This window comes from Ipomoea nil, unplaced genomic scaffold (assembly GCF_001879475.1).
Source record: "Ipomoea nil cultivar Tokyo-kokei standard unplaced genomic scaffold, Asagao_1.1 scaffold1026, whole genome shotgun sequence".
NCBI lineage: Eukaryota > Viridiplantae > Streptophyta > Magnoliopsida > Solanales > Convolvulaceae > Ipomoea > Ipomoea nil.
In genome coordinates, this window is record NW_017617454.1 from 3,838,558 (window position 1) to 3,863,549 (window position 24,992).

The 24,992-nt window shown below is 35.3% G+C and overlaps 1 protein-coding gene and 1 long non-coding RNA gene across 2 annotated transcripts; one reads left to right on the forward strand and one right to left on the reverse strand.

The window, feature by feature from the left end:
• Positions 1 to 7,693: 7,693 nt before the first annotated feature.
• LOC109180368 lies at positions 7,694 to 24,262 on the reverse strand. Its single transcript, XR_002054055.1, has 4 exons — positions 24,252 to 24,262; positions 22,734 to 22,739; positions 21,685 to 21,700; positions 7,694 to 7,794 (listed from the first exon to the last, which is right to left on the reverse strand). It is a non-coding gene; the product is annotated as an uncharacterized LOC109180368 (long non-coding RNA).
• On the forward strand, positions 17,080 to 20,392 carry LOC109180359 (cysteine-rich receptor-like protein kinase 2). Its single transcript, XM_019329884.1, has 9 exons — positions 17,080 to 17,112; positions 17,568 to 17,978; positions 18,195 to 18,595; positions 18,673 to 18,795; positions 18,868 to 18,995; positions 19,068 to 19,275; positions 19,368 to 19,599; positions 19,681 to 19,831; positions 19,908 to 20,392. The coding sequence occupies exons 2-9, from the start codon at positions 17,602 to 17,604 to the stop codon at positions 20,232 to 20,234; spliced, it is 1,947 nt and encodes a 648-aa protein (XP_019185429.1). The 5' UTR covers positions 17,080 to 17,112; positions 17,568 to 17,601; the 3' UTR covers positions 20,235 to 20,392.
• Positions 24,263 to 24,992: the final 730 nt, after the last annotated feature.

The following is a 24,992-nucleotide window of genomic DNA, read 5'->3' on the forward strand; positions in this document are numbered from 1 at the left end:
GAAATAAAACTGTAGTTGTGTTGAACTGAAAGTGCAGTGTATACAAAATGAAACAAATTAATGACATGCTATCACAGGTCATTAGGGTTCAGGCCACCTTCCGGCAAATTTTCCGGCAAAAAAAAAAAAAAAAAAAAAAAAAAGTGACCGGCGAAATTTCCGACAAAAAAGTGACCGGTGGAATTTTCGACAAATCTGGGTCGGTTGCTGGTCACTTTTTTTTGCCGGAAAATTCGTCGAAAGGTGGCCTGAACCCTAATGACCTGTGATAGCGGGTCATTAACTTGTTTTTGGGCTTCATTGCACCTAAATGAATTGTTGATGGGTGTAATTGCACCTTTAAAAAGTTTAGGGGCCTAATTGACTTTTAAGCTAAAGTTCGAGGGCATATTTGATCCTTTTCCCATTTTTTAATAAAAACATTGTAGGGCAATGTAGCGAATATAATCAATTGATGAATTTGAATGTAAAGAATTTTTATATTGGAGAAAAATAAAGACAATATAACTAATGAAATTATTTCTCTTATTTAATTTTTTTATAATGAATAATTTTTTTTGAATAAAGACATTGTAGACACATAATTCTAAATTAAAGAAATGCATATGTATTATTTTTTGTTGTAGCTACTAAATTATTATTTAATTTAATAAGAATAAAATATAGTATTAATTATGCCAACTTTGATTGGAATGAGGTTCGAACCTAAGACCTTTTTTATTGAAATCAATGAGTAAGTTAACAATAAACTAACAGAAATTAACGAAAAAAATAATATTTAACGGAAAAGTTAACGAATGACAAATTAGGAAATCTTATTCACTCGTTTTTACCCCACAGATTAACTGGTAACATCATATCCATCTTCTCCAGGGAGTTCAGGAAAAAAGAAAGCTATTATTGCAGGTGTAGTCGGTGGTGTAGGAATAATCATATTGGTGTTAGCAGCCATTTTCCATTATCGAAGATCAAAAAAGCAAAATGCAGCAAGAAGAGGTGAGGTGATCAAATTGAAGCTAGTTAGTTTAGTTGCAGTCATTATCAAATCCAATCTTATTCATACAACTTCCACGTACTGTATGTTTTGTTAAAACTGTTTAGGCAATATTTTGGGGGCAACTCAGTTGAGAGGTCCAGAGAACTACAGATATAAAGATTTGAAAGCAGCAACAAAAGGTTTCAGCGAAGAAAATAAACTCGGCCAAGGAGATTTTGGTGATGTATACAAGGTTAGCATGCAACAATTTCAATTCCTTTCTTGCTCATCTTACTATTTGTCATCAGGAATTTCAGAAATAATTAATAATCAAAGCCATATATGACAAACATTCAGGGCACACTAAAGAATGGGGATGTGGTTGCGGTGAAGAAACTAGCAATGATTTCCGGCCAGTAGAGCAAAGGCAGACTTCGAGACTGAAGTTAGGTTTATTACAAATGTCTATCATCGCAATCTCATTCGTCTATTGGGATGTTCTGCCAAAGGAGAAGAGCTGCTACTGGTTTATGAATACATGACAAATGAAATAGACCTTTTCCTGGAGATCCCTTGATGTATCTGAGCACCTTGTGTGCAGCACTGAGATGAATGTTAGTGGGGCTGTCAACAAATTGACTTAATTGTTGTTTAGCATGAGAATATCAGGCCTTGTGTTGGTTAAGTACAACAGTTTCCCAATTAGTCTTCTGAAGATTTCAGGGTTGTCCAAGGGAGTTCCTTCTGATTTAACAAGCTTTAAACCAGTTGTGGCTGGTGTTTTAGCAGGCTTTGCTTCTAAAAAACCATTCTCCTTGAGTATCTCCAAGGCATATTTTCTTTGAAACAAGCTTATGCCATCCACTGTTCTGACTGCCTCAATTCCCAGAAAATAGTTTAAATGACCAAGGTCTTTGATTTTGAATGAACTATCCAGAAACTTCTTTAAATCAATGATCTGTGAGGGAGATGTTCCAGCTACCAAGATGTCATCTACATATATAAGAAGAGCAGTAAAAGAGGAACCTGAGGCCTTTGTGAACAAAGATGGATCTGCAGTAGATTGCTGAAAACCAATGTCCTGTAGAGCTGAGGTTAGTTTGGCATTCCATTGCCTGCTAGCTTGTTTCAACCCATATAGGGACCTCAACAATATACATACTTGTCCTGGTTTGTCAGTGTTGAAACCAGGGGGAGGGAGCATATAAGCTTCCTCCTTTAAATCACCATGGAGGAATGCATTATTTATATCAAGCTGTTGAATGTCCCAGCCTTTAATGATAGCCACAGCTAGAAAAGTCCTTATGGTAGTCATCCTAGCAACAGGTGAAAAAGTCTCTGTGTAATCCACCCCTAGTTGCTAAGTATAACCCTTTGCCACAAGCCTTGCCTTGTACCTCTCTATAGAGCCATCAGCTTTATGTTTGATTTTGAACACCCATTTGCAACCAATTGGAATTTTTCCAACTGGAAGGTCTGTCAAGAGCCAAGTCTTGTTAGCCACTAAAGCCTCAACTTCTGCTGTCATTGCCTTTCTCCAAGATTCATCCTGGAATGCTTCTCCATAGGTTTGTGGTTCTTGTGCTGCTAGAATGGATGAGGCACATATCCTATAGTTTAAAGGCATAAACTCATAGGATATGGCCCTATCTAGAGTATGTGGAGAGGTCCTCATATGTGTACAATAGTAGTCCTGCAACTTTGTGGGAATATTTCTGGTTCTTTGAGATCTTCTAGGACAATGTTGATTAATACTTTCTTGATTTGGCTCTGTCTCATTTGCTTCTGTATCATTGCTCAGCTCATTTTGTGTTTCATCCCCACTATTTGTGCCATTTCCTTCATGAGGACCAATTATGTGATCTGCCAAAGGAGTTATATCATTGGGACCATAATCTTCTGCATAAGATATATCAGGAGGACTATGAGTGTTTGTGGAATTGTTTGGGATCTTCACCACATCTGTATCAGTGGGAATAAGGGGTAATGAAGGATTGAACCACTGAGCCTGAGGGGTTATAGGCCTGACTGCTGAGTTTCCATCTTTGAGAGGATATATGTCTTCATAGAATTGAACATCCCTGGATACAATTCTTAGCCCTTTATGTTGGCTGGTAACCCCAAGAATATACATTTCTTAGCCCTAGGCATCATTTTATTTCTTCCTTGTGGGGCTGAGGCACCAAAACATAAGCAGCCAAAAGTCCTGAAATTATTATAGTCCACAGATTGATCAAACAAGACCTCATAAGGTGATTTCCCACTGTTGATGATGGTAGGCAGCCTATTAATGAGATAAGTGGCATGCAATACACAATAACTCCAAAATTCTAGGGGAACCCCTGATTGGAATCTCAGTGCCCTAGCAACATTCAAGACATGTTGGTGTTTTCTTTCTGCAACCCCATTTTGTTGGGGTGTGTTGACACAGGATTTTTGATGAATTATTCCCTTTTCATTAAAAAATGAGGTCATAAGGAATTCAGTTCCATTATCAGACCTTACCACCTTTATTTTTGTTGAGAATTGTGTATCAACATAGCTATAAAAATTCTGAATCAGTCCTTTGACTTTTGATTTATTTTTCATCAAATGTAACCATGTGAATCTGCTACAGTCATCAACAATGGTTAAGAAGTAGTGTTCCCCTCTCAAAGATGGCACTGGAAAGGGACCCCACACATCCATATGGATCAGATCAAAACAGTTTTCAGCCCCAGTATTACTGACAGGAAAAACAGACTTCTTGTGTTTGGCAAAATGACATGCATCACAGGCAAAGTTTTGAGGTTTGTGAAACTGAACACATTTTATTCCATTCAAAGTATGAATCTTATCTATGGGATAATGCCCCAACCTATTGTGCCACATTTGAAGAGTCAAATTATTACACTGACTACTAATCTCAACACAGTGCTTTCTCTTAATAGGAGGTTGATTGAGTAGGTAAAGCCCATCCTTTTCCTTAGCAAAACCATCCACCATCTCATTAAGTCCCTGAATATCACAAGAATCAGATTTCATAACAAAAGTGCAACCACTTTGCTTTATCAATTTACTAGCAGAGATTATGTTGAAGTTAAAGGATGGAATATATAAAACATTTCTCAGCACCAGGTTGGGAAGTAGCTTAACTTCTCCCATGTGTGTAACCTGCACAGTTTCTCCATCTGGCAGTTTCACAAATATATCATCAACAGGATGACAGTTTTCAACATAATCTAAGGAGCATGTGGTATGGTCAGTAGCTCCTGAGTCCAAGATCCATACAGTAGGGGAATTCAACACAGCATAAATGTGAGGGAAGGGGAAACACTTGCCTTCTCTTGAGTTATTTGGCACATTACTGAAGTTAGGCCTCATTCCAGTATCAGTCATTGACACTGCAGCATTGGTGGAAGCCTGGTTTCCTTGATTCTGACCTTGCAAAAGGGATAGGAGCTTCTTGAACTGATCAGGTGACAGTTCTATATCAGCAGTTTGACTAATGGAGGAATTAACATTTTGCTAAGTGTCCTGCTTTGTCTGTTTTTGGCTTTGTATCCTTGTATCCATCCAGGAGGGAAGCCATGCTTCTTATAGCATTTATCTATGGTATGACCATTCATACCACAATATGTACATTTTGACACATTCTTACCTCCTACATTACTGAGGGCCTTACTGCATTCAAGTTCTCCCAGAGAGCATTACACTTAGTAAAAAACTCATTAATAGACATGTTACCTTGTAGATTTCTGTAAATCTCATTTTGAATTTCTGCGATTTTGTGGGGATCTGCTTGAGAATACCTCTTTCTCAAGGAGTTCCAGATATCTTCTGCTAGCTCAAAGTACAGGACACTCTCAGCAATGGTAGGGTTTAGGGATCTCAAAATCCACGAACACACAATATCAATCGATCTCTTCCAGGCGAAAAATTTTGGATCAGATTCACCTGGATTTCGAATTAATCCGTCTACGAATCCATACTTATTCTTCACTCCTAGCGCCAGCTTCATGGATCTGCTCCACGTAGCGTAATTAGACTCGGACAGAGGAGGTGAGACCAGTATTACATTCGGATTCTCTGTGACGTGTAGATACATCGGATCGTCAATTTCATCCACTCGATGTATCGGATTTTGGCTTGCATGGACCTGACTGGCCGGAGTTGAACCACCTGCTGTGTTTCCGGTAGGGTTCTCGTCGCCGGCTTCACGATCCACACCTATTACGGCGGCGGCGTAGCTGCGATTGCGCTCTGATACCATGTTGAAATCAGCAGCTAAGCTTGTATTATGTCATGCAATTAGATCCAAGAGGTTTAGTTCACAATTGAAGAGAAGAAGGTAAAGTGTTCATTCATTATTCTACTATTACATCCATAGACAAGCCCTCATTATATATAGGTCAATGTGCAATCAAGGAAGACAATCAAAGAAGGGAAGAAAACGGTTATAACCGTTATTATGCCAAAAGACAGAAATGCCCCTGCTCAGCTTTGCTAAGTATTTGTATCCTCCAACACCAGTCTTGACAGATACATATATGGTGCATGCCCCCTAAACCTACATTGTTATTATTTTGATGATCTGATCTGGTTACTTTTGAGTAGGGATATATGAACTATATATTATTCCCATTTTTTTATTGGATTGGCAGGAGATAAACGAGGGATGCTGAATTGGAAGCAACGCATTGATATAATATTGGGTACAGCTATGGGTCTTGTCTATCTGCATCAACAGTTCCATGTATGCATCATACACAGAGACATCAAATCCAGCAATATACTACTAGATGATGACTTTCAGCCCAAAAATTGCTGATTTTGGTCTGGCAAGGCTTTTACCTCAAAATCAGAGCCATGTTAGCACTAAATTTGCAGGAACTTTGTAAGCCTTATTCTTTTCCACATTTTCGATCTTATCAAGGGAAATTAATACTTTTAACCACTAAAAAGACCTACTCGTATTGCAATAGGGGATATACAGCACCTAAATACGCGATTCATGGTCATTTATCAAAAAAAGTTGACATCTACAGTTTTGGGATCGTCATCCTGGAGATCATTAGCGGTCGAAGGAGCAGTGACATTCGAGTCGAACCTGTCACTGAATATCTCCTTGAACAAGTAATTTCTTAATTGTTTTCTCGATCCTCTAGCTATTAATTTATACGTACTTTTAGTTAAAACATAACACAAAATTTATCTTGATCGATTTCTTCAACATTTGACTTGTGCATGATTTTATATAGGCATGGAAACTGTATGAGAACGATGAACATCTACGACGGGTAGATAGCACTTTAGACCCCAATGACTATACAACATAAGAAGTAAAGAAAATATTGGAAATTGCATTGGTGTGCACCCAATCACCCCCGAATCTAAGGCCAAGCATGTCGGAAGTGGTGATCATGCTTTCTTCAAGTGATCGTTCAATCTTTCAAAACCAACCAAACAGGCCTACCGTTATCTCTGATTTGGGGAATAGAGTACAGGTACTTACAAACACATCATCCCCTTCTCATGACACCGCTTCAATTTCAGATGTCTCAGACCGCTAAGCTTTTTATGAAGGGTGAGTGTTCTATGATGCTGTATCTTAAAGATTTTTATAGACAGGTTGAGCTAGATAAAAATGTATGTAATATTTATGTTGAATTGTGTTGATATTTCAAAATATCAACATTGATTATTGACTTTCGCTTAGATCAACATAATTTTTTGACTATGCATTTATATTGTGATTTAGGCATTGAACAGTCTTTCTAATAAATATACGGACAATATTGAGAAGTCAAGTTAGTTTCTCCTATTAATTTTTTCATTAGTTGTTGATACTGTTGGGATTGAGCTTCCCTCCTATGTGGTAAATAGCTCATTTTGGACCAAACCTATTTCACTATAATATTTGTTAGTTTGATGGAAAAGTTTGCTGACAATTGTTTGGGTTGGAGAATGGGTTATTGGGTAGAAGTTAAAGAGTGGATGTTGGGATGAAGTTGTTGGGCAGAAGTTTGCTTGGGAGGAACTTGGGAAGAGGTTTCCTAAGGTTTGTGGGAGGAGATTTCCTAAGGATTATGGGAAGAGGTTTCCTAAGGTTTATGGGAGGAGATTTCCTAAAGTTTATGGGAGGAAGTTGAGGAATTAATTAGCTTTCTTCATTTCCCAAGGTGGGCTGCCTGCAACTATAAAAGGAGGGAAAATTCATTGTTTCCTCACCACTACACCAACACTTCTACATACTACACATATTCCATTTGTATTTTTCGGCAGAAGCAGTAGGCCCCAAAAAGAAAGAAAAATTCAGTTTTCTTTCTTTCTCTTTTCACGGCCGTATGCAGCAGTTGAAGGAGCAACATCTATTTCTTCTTCTTTTTGTGCTACTTTATCGTGGGTTTGCTTAGCTTCTTTGGTGGCACGGCGGCGGCGTGTGTCAGCAGGTTTTGTCGCACGTCTGGTGGATTTGTCGTGAGGTTTGCCGAAGCTTTTGTGGTACTTTCTTCATCAAATATTTTGTAGAGGTCAGTTGTTTGTTCCAGGCATCATCGTTTTGGATAATCTCGTAATATTTGTATTTTATTCACCTTGCTCGTGGTGGTTGAATATTTTGAGTACGAGTTGGTATCCCTTTTTAGGCCTGTGAACGTGATAGAATGTATTTGACCTAGCTAGTGGTTGTATTTGATGATTTTTAGGGTGTTTGGCTCGGGTGGTAGCCAACAACTTTGTACCAACGATTTGTTATAGTGGAATATTGTATTGGTGGTGGTCCGTGATTTTTCCCCGTGGTTTTGGGATTTTCCATGTAAATCTTGTGTCCCTTGTGTCTGTTATTTATTTTGACTATTTTGCACCATCTCGTATTTGCGCTCTTGTCGGTCCTGTGATTTTATTTGTCACAGGTAGTGGGATTTTTCCCAACAGATACATATATATAATTTATAAGTGTGAAAATTCAACTTTTGAAACTAAGATTGCAAAAATTCTAACTTTCCATTTCAAAATCATTTAAGTTTCTCCTTGAACATTCTCAACCAAACTCTTACATTCTTTTGAGGGAAAGGGTTATTTTAGTCCCTCAATTATATTAGATAGTCAATTCACTCTCTTAATTATATATGCCACCCTGTTTAGTCCATAAATTATTTGTTTGCTTGAGAGGAAATGGATAAATTTACATATTTTATTCTTTCATCATTGTTAATTTTAATATCTATCTAATGTGATGGACTAGATGATGTCACATGTATAATAAAGGCTTAGTCGTTGACTATTCTAATATAATTAAAAGAAGACTAAAATGACGACGTTCCTTCTTTTGAAGGTTACAACTGTACTCTCTTGGTGCTTTCTATAATTGTGCATGACAGAAAATGTAACATGGGAGTACGTATTTGTGCATTTTTTGTGGCCTAGACTAATTCTTTTTCAATGATCTAATAGGATCTGTAACGCCAAACGGTCTTCTTTTATGTTCGAAGAAGTCACGATGATGAATTGGAACATTATATATATAGAGGATCAGCTGCAATTTTAATTTGTACGTATACTATCTAGGCATCTAGCTAGTGCATGCATGTCCACAAACACGTACAAATCGAATCTCCCTTCCTTCACGTTCACGACATATATACAATATAATTCACAATTCTGTATATGTAAACAACTCTGATCTTTGGAGCTAGCTAGGTCACAACTGTTGGGATTATATTATTATCCACCTCAGCTCCATCCTTTCACTCTCTCACTTAAGCATGTGTTCCATCTCAACTAAAAGCCTAAGTTAATAGTTGGATTGCACGTTAATGGTTATATGCTCAACACTCTCTACCTACGACTTCAAAGGTTTGAAAAAGCTAAGACCTCAAAGGTTTGAACATGTTAACATAAGCATATAGAAGTCATTCGGTGAAGTATATATGGGATTAGACATCATCCATTGTTTGGGTTATTATTATTGGCCCTGGAAGCTCGGATTTTTTATCCTTGAATTACCTATTTCATGGATAAAATCAGTTATTACTAGCATCAAGGCAGTTTATTGCAACTAATACTTGTAAAGCTTTCTGTCGAGCCTCTCACTATTAATTTATAGTTTTAGGGTTAAAACATAACAGATTCTTTAATTGAAAAATTATCTCGATTTATTCAACATTTGACTTGTACATGGTTTTATGTACTTTTGAGAACAAATGTACTATTTTTTTATATTTTAATATAAAAGTAGTACTTTTTTCATGAAAAACATTATATTTAATGCTATCAAAAAGCTATTTGCCAAACATTCCAATATCATTCTAACTATATATGGGTGCCGTGGAATAAATGGCAGACAACCTTGGTCTAGTGGCCAAACGTAGTACCTTGGCCTTTATTTCAACTTAATTCTTCACCAAGAAAAGCTGCACCATTATCCAATTAGGAAACATATCATTTATCACCAGGGATACCCCCGGGGACTGCAACCCCATAGTGTAAATAGCAGCGGAGCCCACATTGTCCACCAGCGCCACTACGAAAGAATTTAAGTTGACCATATTCACTGAAACAAACTCAAACTTTAATATTGATAAATTAATTATTTTTAGTATCGCTTGCTTGTGAAGATGCTTGCTTGTATATTCTAGCTTGCTTGCTTGTGAAGATGCTTTGGATACAATTTTGTAAATATTATATATGCCCAGACATAACCGGTTTGCTTGGAGCATTTAGAGCAACGGTAGTGTATGTATCTAGAGTGGGATGAGATGTAATCTAAGAGGAACGTTACCATGCAAGGTACATATGGTTCCAATTCATAATTTCTATATTAGATTCATAATTTTTATACTGCAAATTCATAATATATGTACTGTAGATTCATAATTTCTAAACTGTATAGTTATCAAATTGAACATATAGTTCTGTGATTTGTGAATACAGAGTTCAACAATTAAAAATATGAACATAGAATTCTGTAATTGTGAATATAGAGTTCAATAATGTTATAATAATAATATTATTATAATTGTTAAACCAAGAGTTAATTAGTTTGTTAATTAAATTAAGTAGTGGGTGGTGTGTATGCAGTATGTTGCTTAGTCTATGTGGAGTACATGGAGCATACATTCCTAATTTTTAGCTTTATTATTATTTCTCCTTTACTATAAAAAGGCTGTGTATCAATCTTTTTCAAACATCAATCAAGTGAATTCAATTCTCCTTCTCTCTCTCTCTTCTCAAATATATATTATATATATATTATAGATATATTATATTATATTTAATATATATTATATTAAATATATTATATTTAATATATTTAACATTTGGTATCAGAGCCAGTCAACCTTTCAACCCCGAGATATTTCCCGTAGTGAAATATGGCAACAAATTTCAATATTGTATGGTCGGGTCCCAAATTGGACGGGAAACTCGATTACAATTATTGGCAAATTATGATGTCCACACATTTGCAAGCTCAAAATCTTTGGAGCTTTGTTGATCCCGGTCTACAAGAAGGAGCTGAAGCAGGCGCTATACGGCGAGATAAATTGGCCTTGGGTCAGATTCACCAAGGTGTTCATTATTCCATTTTTGGGCAATTAGCTCGTGCTCAAACAGCAAAACAAGCTTGGGACATCTTACAGGTGTCACACAAAGGAGTTGATCGGGCACAGAAGTCTAAGTTGCAGTCGTTGAGAAGGTTGTACGATAATTGTGAGATGACCTCTACAGAAACAGTAGATGCGTATTTCACTCGTCTTATTGATATGGTGAATAAGATGAGGCTATATGGAGATACGATTGAAGATGGTGCAGTGGTTGAAAAAGTTCTTCGAACTATGCCGATGAAGTATGACCATGTGGTGGCTTCAATAACAGAGTCACACAAAACCGAGCTCTTATCAATTGCAGAGCTGAAAGGTATGGTAGAAAGTCATATTGACAGGATTGCGTCAAAATCGGAACCACTAGCAGAAGAAGCTTTGAAGAGCCAAGTCACCCTTAATGTGACTGGCACTAATCAAAGAGGTGGAGGATCTGGTAGAGGTCGTGGAAGAGGAAGAGGAGGTTCTAGTGGAAGAGGTCGTGGTAACTTCAACCAAGGAGGAGGACGTGGTAACTCCAACCAAGGAAGAGGTGGAGGTAATACCAAACAAGGTAAATTTCCATTTCATTGCTACAATTGTGGCAAGTATGGGCACAAGATTGCAGATTGTTGGTATAATGAGGACAACAATCGTGGAAATCAAGCAAACATTGCTGAAAACACTGCTGAAAAGTCTGGTGAGAGTTCTGAAACTTTACTTTTAGCCAGCAATAGTTTTTCTGCAGATAAGAACATATGGTTCTTGGATACTGGGTGTAGTAACCATATGTGTGGGGAGAAAGAATTGTTTTCTGAACTGGATGAATCAGTCCGGTCTGAAGTGACATTTGGCAATAAGTCAAAGGTGCCAATTTTGGGAAAAGGTAAAATCTCTATTCAGTTGAAGGATGGTACTCGCAATTTTATATCCGATGTGTTCTATGTTCCTGAACTACACCAAAATTTGTTGAGTATGGGACAATTGTCAGAAAAAGGATATAAGATAGATATTGCTCAGGGGTGTTGTACCATTGCAGATGCTAAAGGAGTTTTGATTGCAAAGGTAAATATGTCCCAAAATCGACTATTTCCTTTGAAAATTAAGCATACTCTCCTTGCTTGCTTTAATTCTGAAGTTTGCGATGATAATTGGTTATGGCATATGCGGTTTAGGCATTTTCATTTCTCTGGATTAAACTATCTTGCAAGAAAGGAACTTGTTTCTGATTTACCTGTTGTGAATGTCCCTAATCGTATCTGTGAGATTTGTGTGATTGGGAAGAAGCATAGAGATCCATTTCCCGTGGGCAAGTCAAGGAGAGCTACAAAACAGTTGGAGATTATTCACTCAGACCTATGTTCGTTGGAGGTTCCCTCACATGGAGGTTGTAAGTACTTTATTACTTTCATTGATGATTTCAGTAGAAAAACATGGGTTTACTTTCTGAAGCAAAAGTCTGAAGCATGTGATATTTTCAAACAATTTAAGGCTTTTGTTGAAAAGCAAAGTGGTTATGAAGTTAAAATCTTGAGAACTGATAGAGGTACAGAATATATTGCTTGTGATAATTTTCTGAAGGAAAAGGGTATTCAGCACCAAATGACAGCCAGATACACTCTGCAACAAAACGGAGTGGCTGAGAGGAAGAATAGGTCTATCATGGATATGGTGAGGTGCATGTTGAAATCTAAGGATCTGCCTAAGCCTTTTTGGGCAGAAGCTGTTGCTTGTGCTGTCTATGTGTTGAATAGGTGTCCAACTAAAAGTGTCCGTGATAAGACACCTGAAGAAGCTTGGAGTGGGAGAAAACCCTCTATCAAATATCTCAAGGTTTTTGGATGTTTGGCGTATGCACATGTGCCAGATCCATTGAGAAAGAAGTTGGATGATAAAGGTGAGAAGTGCATATTCATTGGTTATAGTGACGCTTCAAAGGCTTATAAACTCTACAATCCTGAAACTAAAAAGGTTGTTATAAGTCGTGATGTCACTTTTGATGAATATGGTGCCTAGGATTGGTTAGCTAAAGATGAAAGTTCAGTTGTTATTCCTGTTGTTGAAAATATTGTTGATGAGCAACCGATTCCAGATAATGTCCAGTCTCCTTCACAGCCAGAGTCGTCAGTTCGACGATCTCAGCGCGAGCGCCACTTACCAGCTCGCTTGCAAGATTATGTTTTGGGTCATGATAATGACTTGTCGGATGAAGAGATTATTCAATTTGCTCTTTTTGCAGATTGTGACCCTTTATCCGTTGAGGAGGCTGCTACAGAAATTCATTGGCTTAAGGCGATGGATGAGGAGATACGTGTCATTGAAAAGAATGGTACCTGGGAGTTAACAGATTTACCTCCTGGGAAGAAGCCAATTGGAGTAAAGTGGGTTTACAGAACGAAATACAAGTCAGTATATCCAACTTGAAGACGAAGACATTTCTTAAATTGAAGAAGGAAATTGGGATGACCAATATATCCAACTTGGTTTAAAGGAGGCAATGTTATAATAATATTATTATTATAATTGTTAAACCAAGAGTTAATTAGTTTGTTAATTAAATTAAGTAGTGGGTGGTGTGTATGCAGTATGTGGCTTAGTGTATGTGGAGTACATGGAGGAGTACATGGAGCATACATTCCTAATTTTTAGCTTTATTATTATTTCTCCTTTACTATAAAAATGTTGTGTATCAATCTTTTTCAAACATCAATCAAGTGAATTCAATTCTCCTTCTCTCTCTCTCTCTCTTCTCAAATATATATTATATATATATTATAGATATATTATATTATATTTAATATATATTATATTAAATATATTATATTTAATATATCTAACATTTGGTATTATATTAAATATATTATAGTACTAGTACTAGTACTAGTACTAGTACTAGTAATAGTAATATATAAATTTTAGATCCGGTTTGTAAAGTATTCGCTATAAATCATAACAATCATGACGCTTTTGTGATAGTTTTGAGAACTGACGGTAAGTGATTTACGATGTAATGTTTAGCGAGCGTTCCCTTTTAAATTAAAATTGTTGAAATAATAAAATAATCAATGTTTCATATTATCAAGCATTTACGGGGAGTTTGGTTGGAGATGAGAATTACGTGGGAAAGAATTACAATTTCATATAAAATGAATAATGTGATAATAAAGTGGTAATTTAAATTTTAGTGTTTGGTTTGCCGGAATAGAATTACTAGAAATTTCGATTCTAATTTTTGGTATATATAGAAATTGAAATGGAATAAGTAGTATACAGTCTAAAATATTCATACTTATTATTATTGTTGTTGTTGTTATGTTGTTATTATAAATACTAAATGACCAAATTCAAATTTTGCTTTTGAAAATTTATGTAACACACTGTAATAAACTCTAAAATTACATAATGAAAGCAATAAAATAGATAACGAAATTTTGAAAAAACATATTTGATTGAGGTTGGCTTAGGGGTGGAAATAGGCTGAGCTGAGCCGAGATTTAGAAAATTAGACTTGGGTCTGTTACGAAAATTTAAGGCCTAAGCCTGGGCCTGAGCCTGTATGTAGGCTTTTTGTTAGGCTCAAGCCTGAGCCTATAATTGGTCTGGCCTGGCCTGGCCTGTTTAAAAGCCTGTTTAATATGTATTTTATTAAAAAGACTTCAAAGTAAGTTCTGCTTTGAGCCTATTTAAATGGAGCGTTATGTTGTGCAACCGTGTGCACCATGCAAGGTGCACACGGAATTAGATCCATAATTTCTGTACTATAGATTCATAATTTCTGTACTATAGATTCATAATTTCTATACTGTAGATTCATAATTTCTAAACTGTATAGTTATCAAATTATGAACATATAGTTCAGTGATTTGTGAATACAGAGTTCAACAATTGGGAATATGAACATTGAAAATTATGAACATAGAGTTTTGTAATTGTGAATATAGAGTTCAATAATTATGAATATATAGTATAGAAATTATGAATCTATAATATAGAAATTATGGATCTATAGTATAGAAATTATTGATCTAATTCCGTGTGCACCATGCATGGTGCACACGGTTGCACAGCATAATTTGCCATTTAAAATTTATATATTAAGTCTTTTTAAAAACTTTAATAATTATTTCTAAATAATTTAAGAAATATACTTAATACAAAATTAATATATAACTACATAAGTATGTCGCCACAATGCAAACATAATAGTATTAAAACATATATAAAATAAAATAAAACAAATCACAACTTCAACATGCTTGTTAACTTGTTTAAGAATAAATTAAATTGTATTAATGATTGTCATCTTATATATAATCTCATAAATAATTAACAATCAGCTCACATAATTAAGTCGTAACAACACTTCATTAAATATTTAACAGTAAGAACACTTATATAATAGGATTAACAACAATGTGAATCAGAATTTATAATGCGATTTTGGAGATGAAGGGTTAGGGTTTGATAATTATATATACTTGGAATTATATTGTAAATATAAAAAATATATTAGGTATGAAATAGAATATATACTAACTTAATGTTACAAATAAATTATATATGTGTGTGTAAATAGGCTAGGCTTATAGGCCTGAAGGCCGAACCTGGTATAAATAGGCCTGGCCTGTTTAATTTAATAGGCTTCAAAATGGGTTCAAGCCTGGCCTTTTAACTAAACAAGCCAGGCCTATGTAGGCCTTAATTAGGCCAGGCCTTAGGCCCCTACAAAGGGGCATGACCTATTCTCCAGTCGTTATATCGTAGACTGCTGTGCACATGCACCGCGGTAAAAAAACGGCGCCGTTTCTTTAAGTAAAAAAACGACGCCGTTTCTTTAAGTAAAAAAACGGTCCGCCGTTATCGTTAACGGAGTTTGCATGTTTGGTGTATTAAACACCAATTGACATTACAATATATTTAAACCGACACTGCCTCACATATTATTTTTATATTATTAAATGAAATTGCAGTTATATCAAAATGATACTGTAGTTGTGGTGAAATGAAACTGTAGTGTATATAAAATGAAACTGAATAACATTTCACATATTTGAGTGTATATTGTACAATGAAGCTGTAATTATATCAAAATGATCATATAGTTGTGTTTTAATAAATCTATAGTATATATAAAATAAAATTAAATAACATTTTCACATATTTGAGTCTATAAATATCGAATGAAACTGTAGTTATATCGAAATGTGAAACTTTAGTTGTATTGAACTGAAACTGCAGTGTATACAAAATGAAACTGAATAACAGAGTTACTTTTTGTGGAAGGGTGCGGAACGACGGAAAACAAATGTCGGTTCATTTAACAAAACGACATCGTTTTGATGCGCGGTGCATAATCGATTATGTATCGCGGTGCACGATATAATTTACCCCTTTTCTCACTCCTAGGTTGGCGTTGGCTTACTCATAGATGTTGAGAGTAAAAAAAGAAGAACATTATAATTTTGTACGGGTTATGAGGGCCTTTAGGGATAGAGATTTGGAGATTTAACCTTATTTGGGAAGAATCAGTGAATGTGGATATATAACTCTTTGCACGGTGGCGCTGGTGAACATGGTGGGTTCCACTGCTACTTACCCTATGGGCCAGCGGCGCTGATCAATGCTAAACAATATATATATATATACCTGCCTGTCGGCTGTCGCGACTCGCGAGTAAACTTTGAACTACCTTGTCAGCATATAGTTAAGGATTGGAACACAATGACCGATATAATATAATTAATACACAACTAAACATTAAAATCTCATAATAACACCAAATAAAAAATTAAAAACATTGATAATGCCAAAAAATAAAAATTAAAAATCAAAGCCATTACCATGGGTGGGCAGGGGCTTCGAACTAGTGAAAACGAAGACCTGCAAGTTGCGGAGGCTTTTGGCCATCCAGTCAATTATCATCTAGAAGATGATGTTTAGTGAAATAGGTTTTTTTATTACGAGAGAAAGGATACATCGGAAAATTATTGTGTGGATCGTGATCCACGCAACGACATTATTTTAATATTTAAAAAATTCATGCTCTGTGCACATGTAAGAATAATAAATATTTTGAGATAAAATAATATATTTTATGAATTAGAATAATGAACTTTGTATGTGTTTGAATAATGAAATTTCTGAGGTAAGATAATGTATTTTATGAATTAGAATAATGTATAATGTATTTTATGTGTTAGAATAATGTATAATGTACTTTATGTGTTATTGTATAATAATAAAATTTTTGAGATAAATAATATAATATATTTTATGAATTTATGAGTTAAAATAATGTACTTTATGTATTAAAATAATATATTTTATTTATTTTTTTGATCATGATCTACACATATGTGTAGACTACGGTCCACGGAATAAGCCAATAATGTTTGGGATACATCAATGTCATTATATTTCACATGGCCACACTGGGCCAAGGTTGTCTGTCATTCATTCCAGGGTATCCATATAAAGTTAGAAATGGTACTGTCCTCGACAATCCATTTTATTTTTGATTTTCTTTTATTTAACTCGAAAATATCATTTTTTTTTTCCATACACACATGCCTCAATGTAAGTCTGTGTATCAAATAATCCTTGGTCCCATCACTCCCATGGCCAAGGATTATAATGTATATTTTGGTGGTGTACTAAGTGTTGAGTGCGGTGCACGTTTGAGTGATTGAACTGTAGTGTATCACAAAGTGCTGGTTTGTGATGTACTAATTGAAAATAATTGTATGGTAAAATTGACAATAATTATAAAAATAACACAACATTTTCTTTCTTTCAAAAAAAAAAAAAATCATCAGAATTGTGCAATTTTCACATTATGGTCCGTGAGACTCATGGTCATTCTTTCTAACTTTCACCTCTATGACCAGTTGAGCTGTCCATGCGGGCAGTTGAAATTGATTATTAATTTAGTATGTAGTTTGTTGTCATACATATGATCCTCTTCCTATCCTATATATATATAGGTTAGTTTTTAATTTTATAAGCCAATAATTTTGTGTATTTCTCCTCAGCTCCGGGCTTGAGCCAAGTGAACAGTGGTGGTATATGGCAGCGTCAGGCAGGTGGCGGTGGTTGGCGGTGGTGATGTTGGTGGTATCATCAATATCAGAACCTGCGTTTTCCAACCCACAAACCAACCTACTGGACAACGGTTGCAGCGCAAAAAACGTTATCGATACACCAGCTAATTATGCCAAGGAACTCAACGCCAGCTTTTCTGATCTGAGACGCCAGTTATCCAAAAGCAACAAACGCTTTGCCACCACTGGCACTGCCGTCCATCCTATCTATGCATTGGCACAGTGTAGAAACTACCTCTCCAACCCTGACTGTGTCGCCTGTTTCGACGCCGCCGTGTCAGTGGCCCGGAACTGCTCCCTCGCCACCGGTGCTCGTGTCATCTTTGATGGTTGCTTCCTCAGGTGATCGAGTTACCTAGCTAGCTAGTTAATTGATTCTTTTTTAGCCAATGTTGAAAAAATTCCTAGGCGCCCTGCCTGGACCGCCTAGAACGCCTAGGCAGGTGCCTAGACAGCCTGGGAGGCCGAGCACCTAGTGCCTAGGCACCGATTGTGATTAGGCGCGATTTTTGCTGACACTTGATTTTAGTTGTTATATATGATAAATACTACGTCCAGGTACGAGTCCACTATCTTCTACGCTCAGATTACAGACGAGGGAAGCCATCCCATTTGTGGGAAACGAACTGCCCGCAAACAAGATGTTTTCAATACCACAGCAACACAACTTCTGAATGATCTCAAATTTGCAACGCCCAGAATTAATGGGTTTTTCGCTGCAGCAAAGCGGGTCTCTACTGGCGCCGCCGCCTTTGCGGTGGCACAGTGTATTGAAACACTCGATGAAAGCGGCTGTCAGGCATGTTTGACAATAGCTTACAGTAGCATACAGACTTGTTTACCGATATCTTCAGTTGGAAGGGCTGTTGGCATTGGGTGCTTCATGAGATACTCAGACAAACATTTCTTTGCCAAAAACCAGACAATCAACCTAGCACCCTTCCTAGAAGGAGGAGGAGGTATAAATTAAATAAATTTTAATTTACCCTGCATATATTCTGTAACTGGATGGTAACATCATATCCATCTTCTCCAGGGAGTTCAGGAAAGAAGAAAGCTATTATTGCAGGTGTAGTCGGTGGTGTAGGAATCATAATCGTATTAGCAGCCATTTTCCTTTTGTATTTACAATCAAAAAAGCCAAAGGCAGCAAGAAGAGGTAGTCGATCATCATATCCAATCTTTTTTATATATATAGAACTTTTACTGTATGTCTTCTTCAATTGAACAGGGGATATATTGGGGGCAACTCAGTTGAGAGGTCCAGAGAACTATGGATATAAAGATTTGAAAGCTGCCACAAAAGCATTTAGTGAAGAGAATAAACTGGGGGAAGGAGGTTTTGGTGATGTATACAAGGTGATAGATTGAGTAATATAAATAAGAAGTAAATCTTAAAATTCTTGTATGACTAAACATCCTATCCTGCAGGGGACACTAAAGAACGGGGATGTGGTTGCAGTAAAGAAACTGGTGATTTCGAGTAGAGCAAAGGCAGATTTTGATAGTGAAGTTAGGCTTATTACAAATGTCCATCATCGCAATCTCATTCGTCTATTGGGATGCTCTGCCAAAGGAGAAGAGCTTCTACTGGTTTATGAATACATGGCAAATGCCAGCCTTGACAGATACTTATATGGTAAGTGCTAGCTAGCTCCTAAAACATTGCTTTGATTAGTAATTTATTATGATCTGATATATGGTTACTTTCTTCATGAATGGGAATGGCAGGAGATAAACGGGGGATGCTGAATTGGAAGCAACGAGTTGATATAATATTTGGTACAGCTAGGGGTCTTGCGTATTTGCATGAACAGTTCCATGTATGCATCATACACAGAGACATCAAATCCAGCAATATACTACTTGATAATGAATTTCAGCCCAAAATTGCTGATTTTGGTTTGGCAAGGCTTTTGCCTGAAAATCAGAGCCATGTTAGCACCAAATTTGCAGGGACTTTGTAAGCCTAACACCCTTACCTTATTTCTTTATCACATATTATATTTTCACTGAACTAACTATAGATTGGTTGTTGAAATAGAGGATATACAGCGCCAGAATATGCAATTCATGGTCATTTATCTGAGAGAGTTGACACCTACAGTTTTGGCATCGTCATCCTAGAGATCATTAGTGGGCGAAGGAGCAGTGACATTCGAGTTGAACCCGTAACTGAGTATCTCCTTGAACAGGTATATCTTGATTTGAATCTTCAACTCATAACGTAACATTATTATTTGACGACTCTTGTGCATAATTATTATACAGGCATGGAAACTGTACGAGAATGAGGCCTATCTGGAACTGGTGGATAAGACTTTAGAGGGTAATGAGTATAAAGCCGAGGAAGTGAAGAGAATGTTGGAGATTGCTTTGGTGTGCACCCAATCACCCCCGAGTCTAAGGCCAAGCATGTCGGAAGTGGTGATCATGCTTTCTTCAAGTGACCGTCCAATCTTTCAAAACAAACCAAGGAGGCCATCCATGATTAGTGATTTCGATGAGAGGGTATTCGCAATCACAGACACTTCAGCCACTACAGCATCATCCACTTCTCATGCCACTGCTTCATTCACTGGTGTCTCAGGCCGCTAGGCTTTTTATGAAATCTGTTTTTTTTTTTTTTTTTTTTTTTTTTTTAATCTAGCTTGCTTGTGATGATATGATGCTGGGATTCAAAATTGTAAATGTTATGCCCAGGCATAAATAAATAAATATATAGCAGTGTAATTAGTACAGTTGGCTCGGCCAAATCATTAAGAGGAGGGGAGACCTCGGTAGAAATTAATTTGGTATTTTAATTTTCCTATCACTTGGAAATTACCCCAAGCTTGTCCTGTTCTACCACTCAAACACCTTTCTTGGTGGCTGGTCGATAGAAAATATTAATATTAATGGATGATAATCACGATATTTACCTTAACTATACTTATAAGTTATAAGTCACAAATGTTTGTATACTAGTGCTAACAATATAAGGAGTAAGGGTGAAATAGGTCATCCAACTACACACTAAAATGTAATTAGGCCACTAAACTCAAAAAACTTACAATTAAGTCCCTAAACTGCACAAATTCATACAATTTAACCTAAAATAACTTGTTTACCTATTAATGTGATGACGTGTCGGTTCCTTTATTTAAAATTTTATTTTAATAATTATAAATAAAATAATTATTTTAATAATTTTATAAAAAAAACAACTCCCCGGAGACGAAGGGTTCGTCTCCCTTCGTCTCCGGGCAATCACCAAGGGAGACGAAGAGTCCCCTTCGTCTCCGGCCGCCATGGAGACAAAGGGGATCGTCTCCATGGCCGGCTGGAGACGAAGGAGACCGGGCAGGCCATGGAGACAAAGTCTCCTTCGTCTCCCGTCGGGCCATGGAGACGAAGTCTCCTTCATCTCCATGCCGGGCTGGCTGCCCGGAGACGAAGGTTCCCTTCATCTCCGGCGGGCTATTTTTTTTTTAATTTAAAATAATTAATTTATTTATGATTATTAAAATAAAATTTTAAAAATTAATTTTAAATAAAAAAAACCGACACATCATTACATTAATAAGTAAAAAAGTCGTTTTAGGTTAAATTGAATGAATTCGTGTAGTTCAGGGGCCTAATTGTAGGTTTTTTGAGTTCAGTGACCTAATTACATTTTGGTGTGTAATTAGATGACCTATTTGACCCTTATTCCAAAATATAAAATGAGGAAATTTTGAAAATATCACGTTTGGAGGTTTAAATTAAATTTGGGGCAGTTGTAATGCATCCAAACAGCCCTCTTTACTCTTTAGTGTGTTGGGTACGTTTGGAAGTCTAAATCAGTCACTGTTTGTTGTATTATATATCGTTAATGCATGATTTTGACTTAAAACATTATTGGAAAAACTATCATTACTACAGCTCAGTGAGACAAAGACCAAGACCTTACACATCGTGCATTAGATATTTGGAAAAAGATGGTCCAATCGAATTTTGATGACTCAGATAAATTGTTGTAATGTCACATTTCAAACTTAAAGTTGTAAAATGGTAATTCTTCAAATACTTAAGTTTTTTTTTTTCTTTATTAATATACAAGTTTTTTTTTTCTTCAAATACCTGACTCACTTTATATTTTTTCCATACACCCCACTCCAATTTGTATCTGGTGAACTTTTTCAAAGCGCACACCCATTTCACTGGGTGTCCATTACGGGTATCCACCACTTATTATATTATTAAAAAAATTAAATAATATTTAAATTACTTACACATAATAAAATAATAAAATTCACTAGTTATATTAAAACATAAAAATAATATAAATATTCAAATATAATAACTAAATTATTAACGTTTTTAAATAAACTTATTAGTTTAGAACTAAAAATAGTAAAAAAAAAAAATTCAATAAAAGTTTTACATTACTTACACATAATAAAATAATAAAATTCACTAGTTATATTAAAACATAAAAATAATATAAATATTCAAATATAATAACTAAATTATTAACGTTTTTAAATAAACTTATTAGTTTAGAACTAAAAATAGGAAAAAAAAAATTCAATAAAAGTTTTACAAACTTGTATAATTACATACATAAAAGTTTTATAAACTTGTATAATTTACATATACATGGTGGGTCGGGTGAGGTTCTAGACGGGTTTTGTACATAAAATCCGAGTCCAACCTGACCCGCAGCAAGTTTAAAATTTTAAGATCTACCCCAACTGGCAATTTATATCCTACACCACGGCGCGCGTTGCACTATGCGCCCAGATGCAAAACGACGTCGTTTTAATTTTATTTTTTTTTTGAAATTTCCCGCCCCAGTGAATGGCAGTAGTTTTTTCTTTAAAAAAAAACCCGCTGTTCAAGAATGTACATAATGTTATACTAGAATACACATAATGTTATATATGAATGTACATAATTATATAACAAAATATACATACTCTTTTTAAAAGATAATACACATAATCTAACATAATACATAATAAACATAAACTTTTAACATAATATACATCAACTCTTAACATAATACACACAAATTTTCTGATTCGGATGTACATAATTGTATAAAAAGAATGTACATAATTGTATAAAAAATACACATAACTGTATGAACCAATACACATAACGTTGTGAACAAATACACATAACGTTGTGAACAAATACACATAATCTCAGCAACTTCCTACCGCGCCTCCCAACACTACCCAAAACGACGTCGTTTTGGGAGGCGCGCGGCGCACAATGCTATGTGCGCCGTGGTGTAGGATATAACGATTGACCCCAACTCACCACCCACTATTATCACCCCAAAAAAACTCAATCTATGCGAGGTGAATTCGGGTGGATATACGTAAGGCGGATTGAAATTTTCATCCTAAGTTTGATTCCCAAACTATTTTTTTTATATACTTTTACTTTTTAAATTCAAAATTTGCTTTTACCTTTTAAAAATATGATACTTTTATTAATTTTCACATATATTGGTTTGAATCTTCCGTTAAGACTAAAAGAAGTAGCAAATTACTGATATAATTAAAAGTTAAATCTAATCAATGGTGACATATGTAATAGTTTAGAAATCAAATTTGTGTTTTTCATCCTCAATTATGTATGGCTAATTGTTTTGGTCCATAATTATTTACTTATGTAAATGTCATGCTCAGGTAGCTCAACTTAATTATTGGAAGCCGGCCTACACATTTATGAGATGGAGATTCTAAGCAAGGAGACAAGTGTCAAGAAAGGTAAGTAAGTGGCCTTTGTTGTTGATGATGACGACTCAACTGTCTTAGACACTGATGAACTTGATGATGAAGCAGTTACACTTCTAACCACCAAATTTTCTAAGATTTTGAAACAAATCAATAATATAATCTTAAGTGTTAGTTAGAGTTATAGGAACGAGGTTGAGAGGATTACTCTCTACTTGGACTTTCAAAATTGAAATGTGTGGTTATAGCCTATCTCTAGTGCTTATACATACACCTTTGTACACTTTTTTATCAAATGTATTTACAATTTTTTTTATCAAAAATATTGTATTTTTAATCATAAGTATTACGCTTTTTCTCATAAATAACAATTAAACAATTTATGCATGATTAGTATTACCTTTTTTTTTAAAAAAAAAATTATTATAAATAAGAGTTAATACCATCCATCATCTTCCGAATATAGTGGTTTTACCAGGTTTAGTCCTAAACTTTCAAATTGACCATCTCCGATTCTTTGACTTTCAAATTTATCCATTCGTGGTCCAAGTTAACCACTCGTGGTCCTTCAAGTTTCAAAATTTAACTAATCGTGGTCCTCTTGAAAGGACCATGGTTGATTCAAATTTAATAGTTGAAGGATTATGAGTGGTTAACTTGGACCATAAATGGTTAAATTTGAAACTCGAAGGACCACAGATGGTCAATTTGAAAGTTTAGGACTAAACGTGACAAAACCACTATACTCGGAAGATCTCAGATGGTGTTAACTCTATAAATAACTATAACTCTAAATATTACACTTTTCCTTATAAGTAACAAATAATTTATTCTTGATTAGTATTACATTTTATAGCATAAGTATTACATTTCTATCATGATACCACACAGTTTCATAGGATACTAACTCAAAAACTATTCATTAATCAAGATTTGGCACAGAGCATTACTTCTGAAAAATAAAATGGGTTTGTTGGCAATGTGGAAGGAGAGTAATCCCTTTCAAGTACATACATACATATACATACATATATATATATATATATATATATATATATATATATATATATAGCCACAATAAAAGATATTTAATATCATTTCAAGTGTCTTCAAGTGTATATATATTAAAAAAAAAACACAGACACACATACATATACACACACAAATTAAAAGCTAATATTTTTAACACATACCTCAGTTCGGAATATTCTTTGTCATAAATCACACCAAAAGTTGTTACCTGTGCTGATATGGAACAAAGAAGTAAGTCCTAAACTATAGAGCGAGGAAAGTAAAAATGGAGGAAAGTTGCAAAAAATGAGTTGAAACGTGTAGGTGGGTATTTAAATACTCCCATTTCCATTCAACATTGTTGGTTGGTAGATGGTCAAACCTACCATTTTAACTTCTTACTTATTAGCCAAACACATTGTTCTTAGATGGCATGTAGTGACCTTTTCTATGTGAGAGGTCATGAGATCAAGCTTCAGTGAAGGCGTTGTTGACTCTTTGTGCACCTTTTGAAAGTTGGCAAACTTTTCGGTTGAACGAAAAATTTGATTAGAAATAACGAATTTCCCGGCAGCCGAGCAAATTTCAATTTTAGTATTTAACTATTGTAGTATTTTTATATTTAATCATATTC

Bases quoted from the DNA above. Each gene is read 5' to 3' on its own strand.
- LOC109180359 (XM_019329884.1), top strand. From the start codon at position 17,602: ATGGCAGCGTCAGGCAGGTGGCGGTGGTTGGCGGTGGTGATGTTGGTG. The intron at 17,979-18,194 runs GTGATCGAGTTA...TACTACGTCCAG, and splicing joins TTTGATGGTTGCTTCCTCAG to GTACGAGTCCACTATCTTCT. The intron at 19,600-19,680 runs GTAAGCCTAACA...TTGTTGAAATAG, and splicing joins ACCAAATTTGCAGGGACTTT to AGGATATACAGCGCCAGAAT.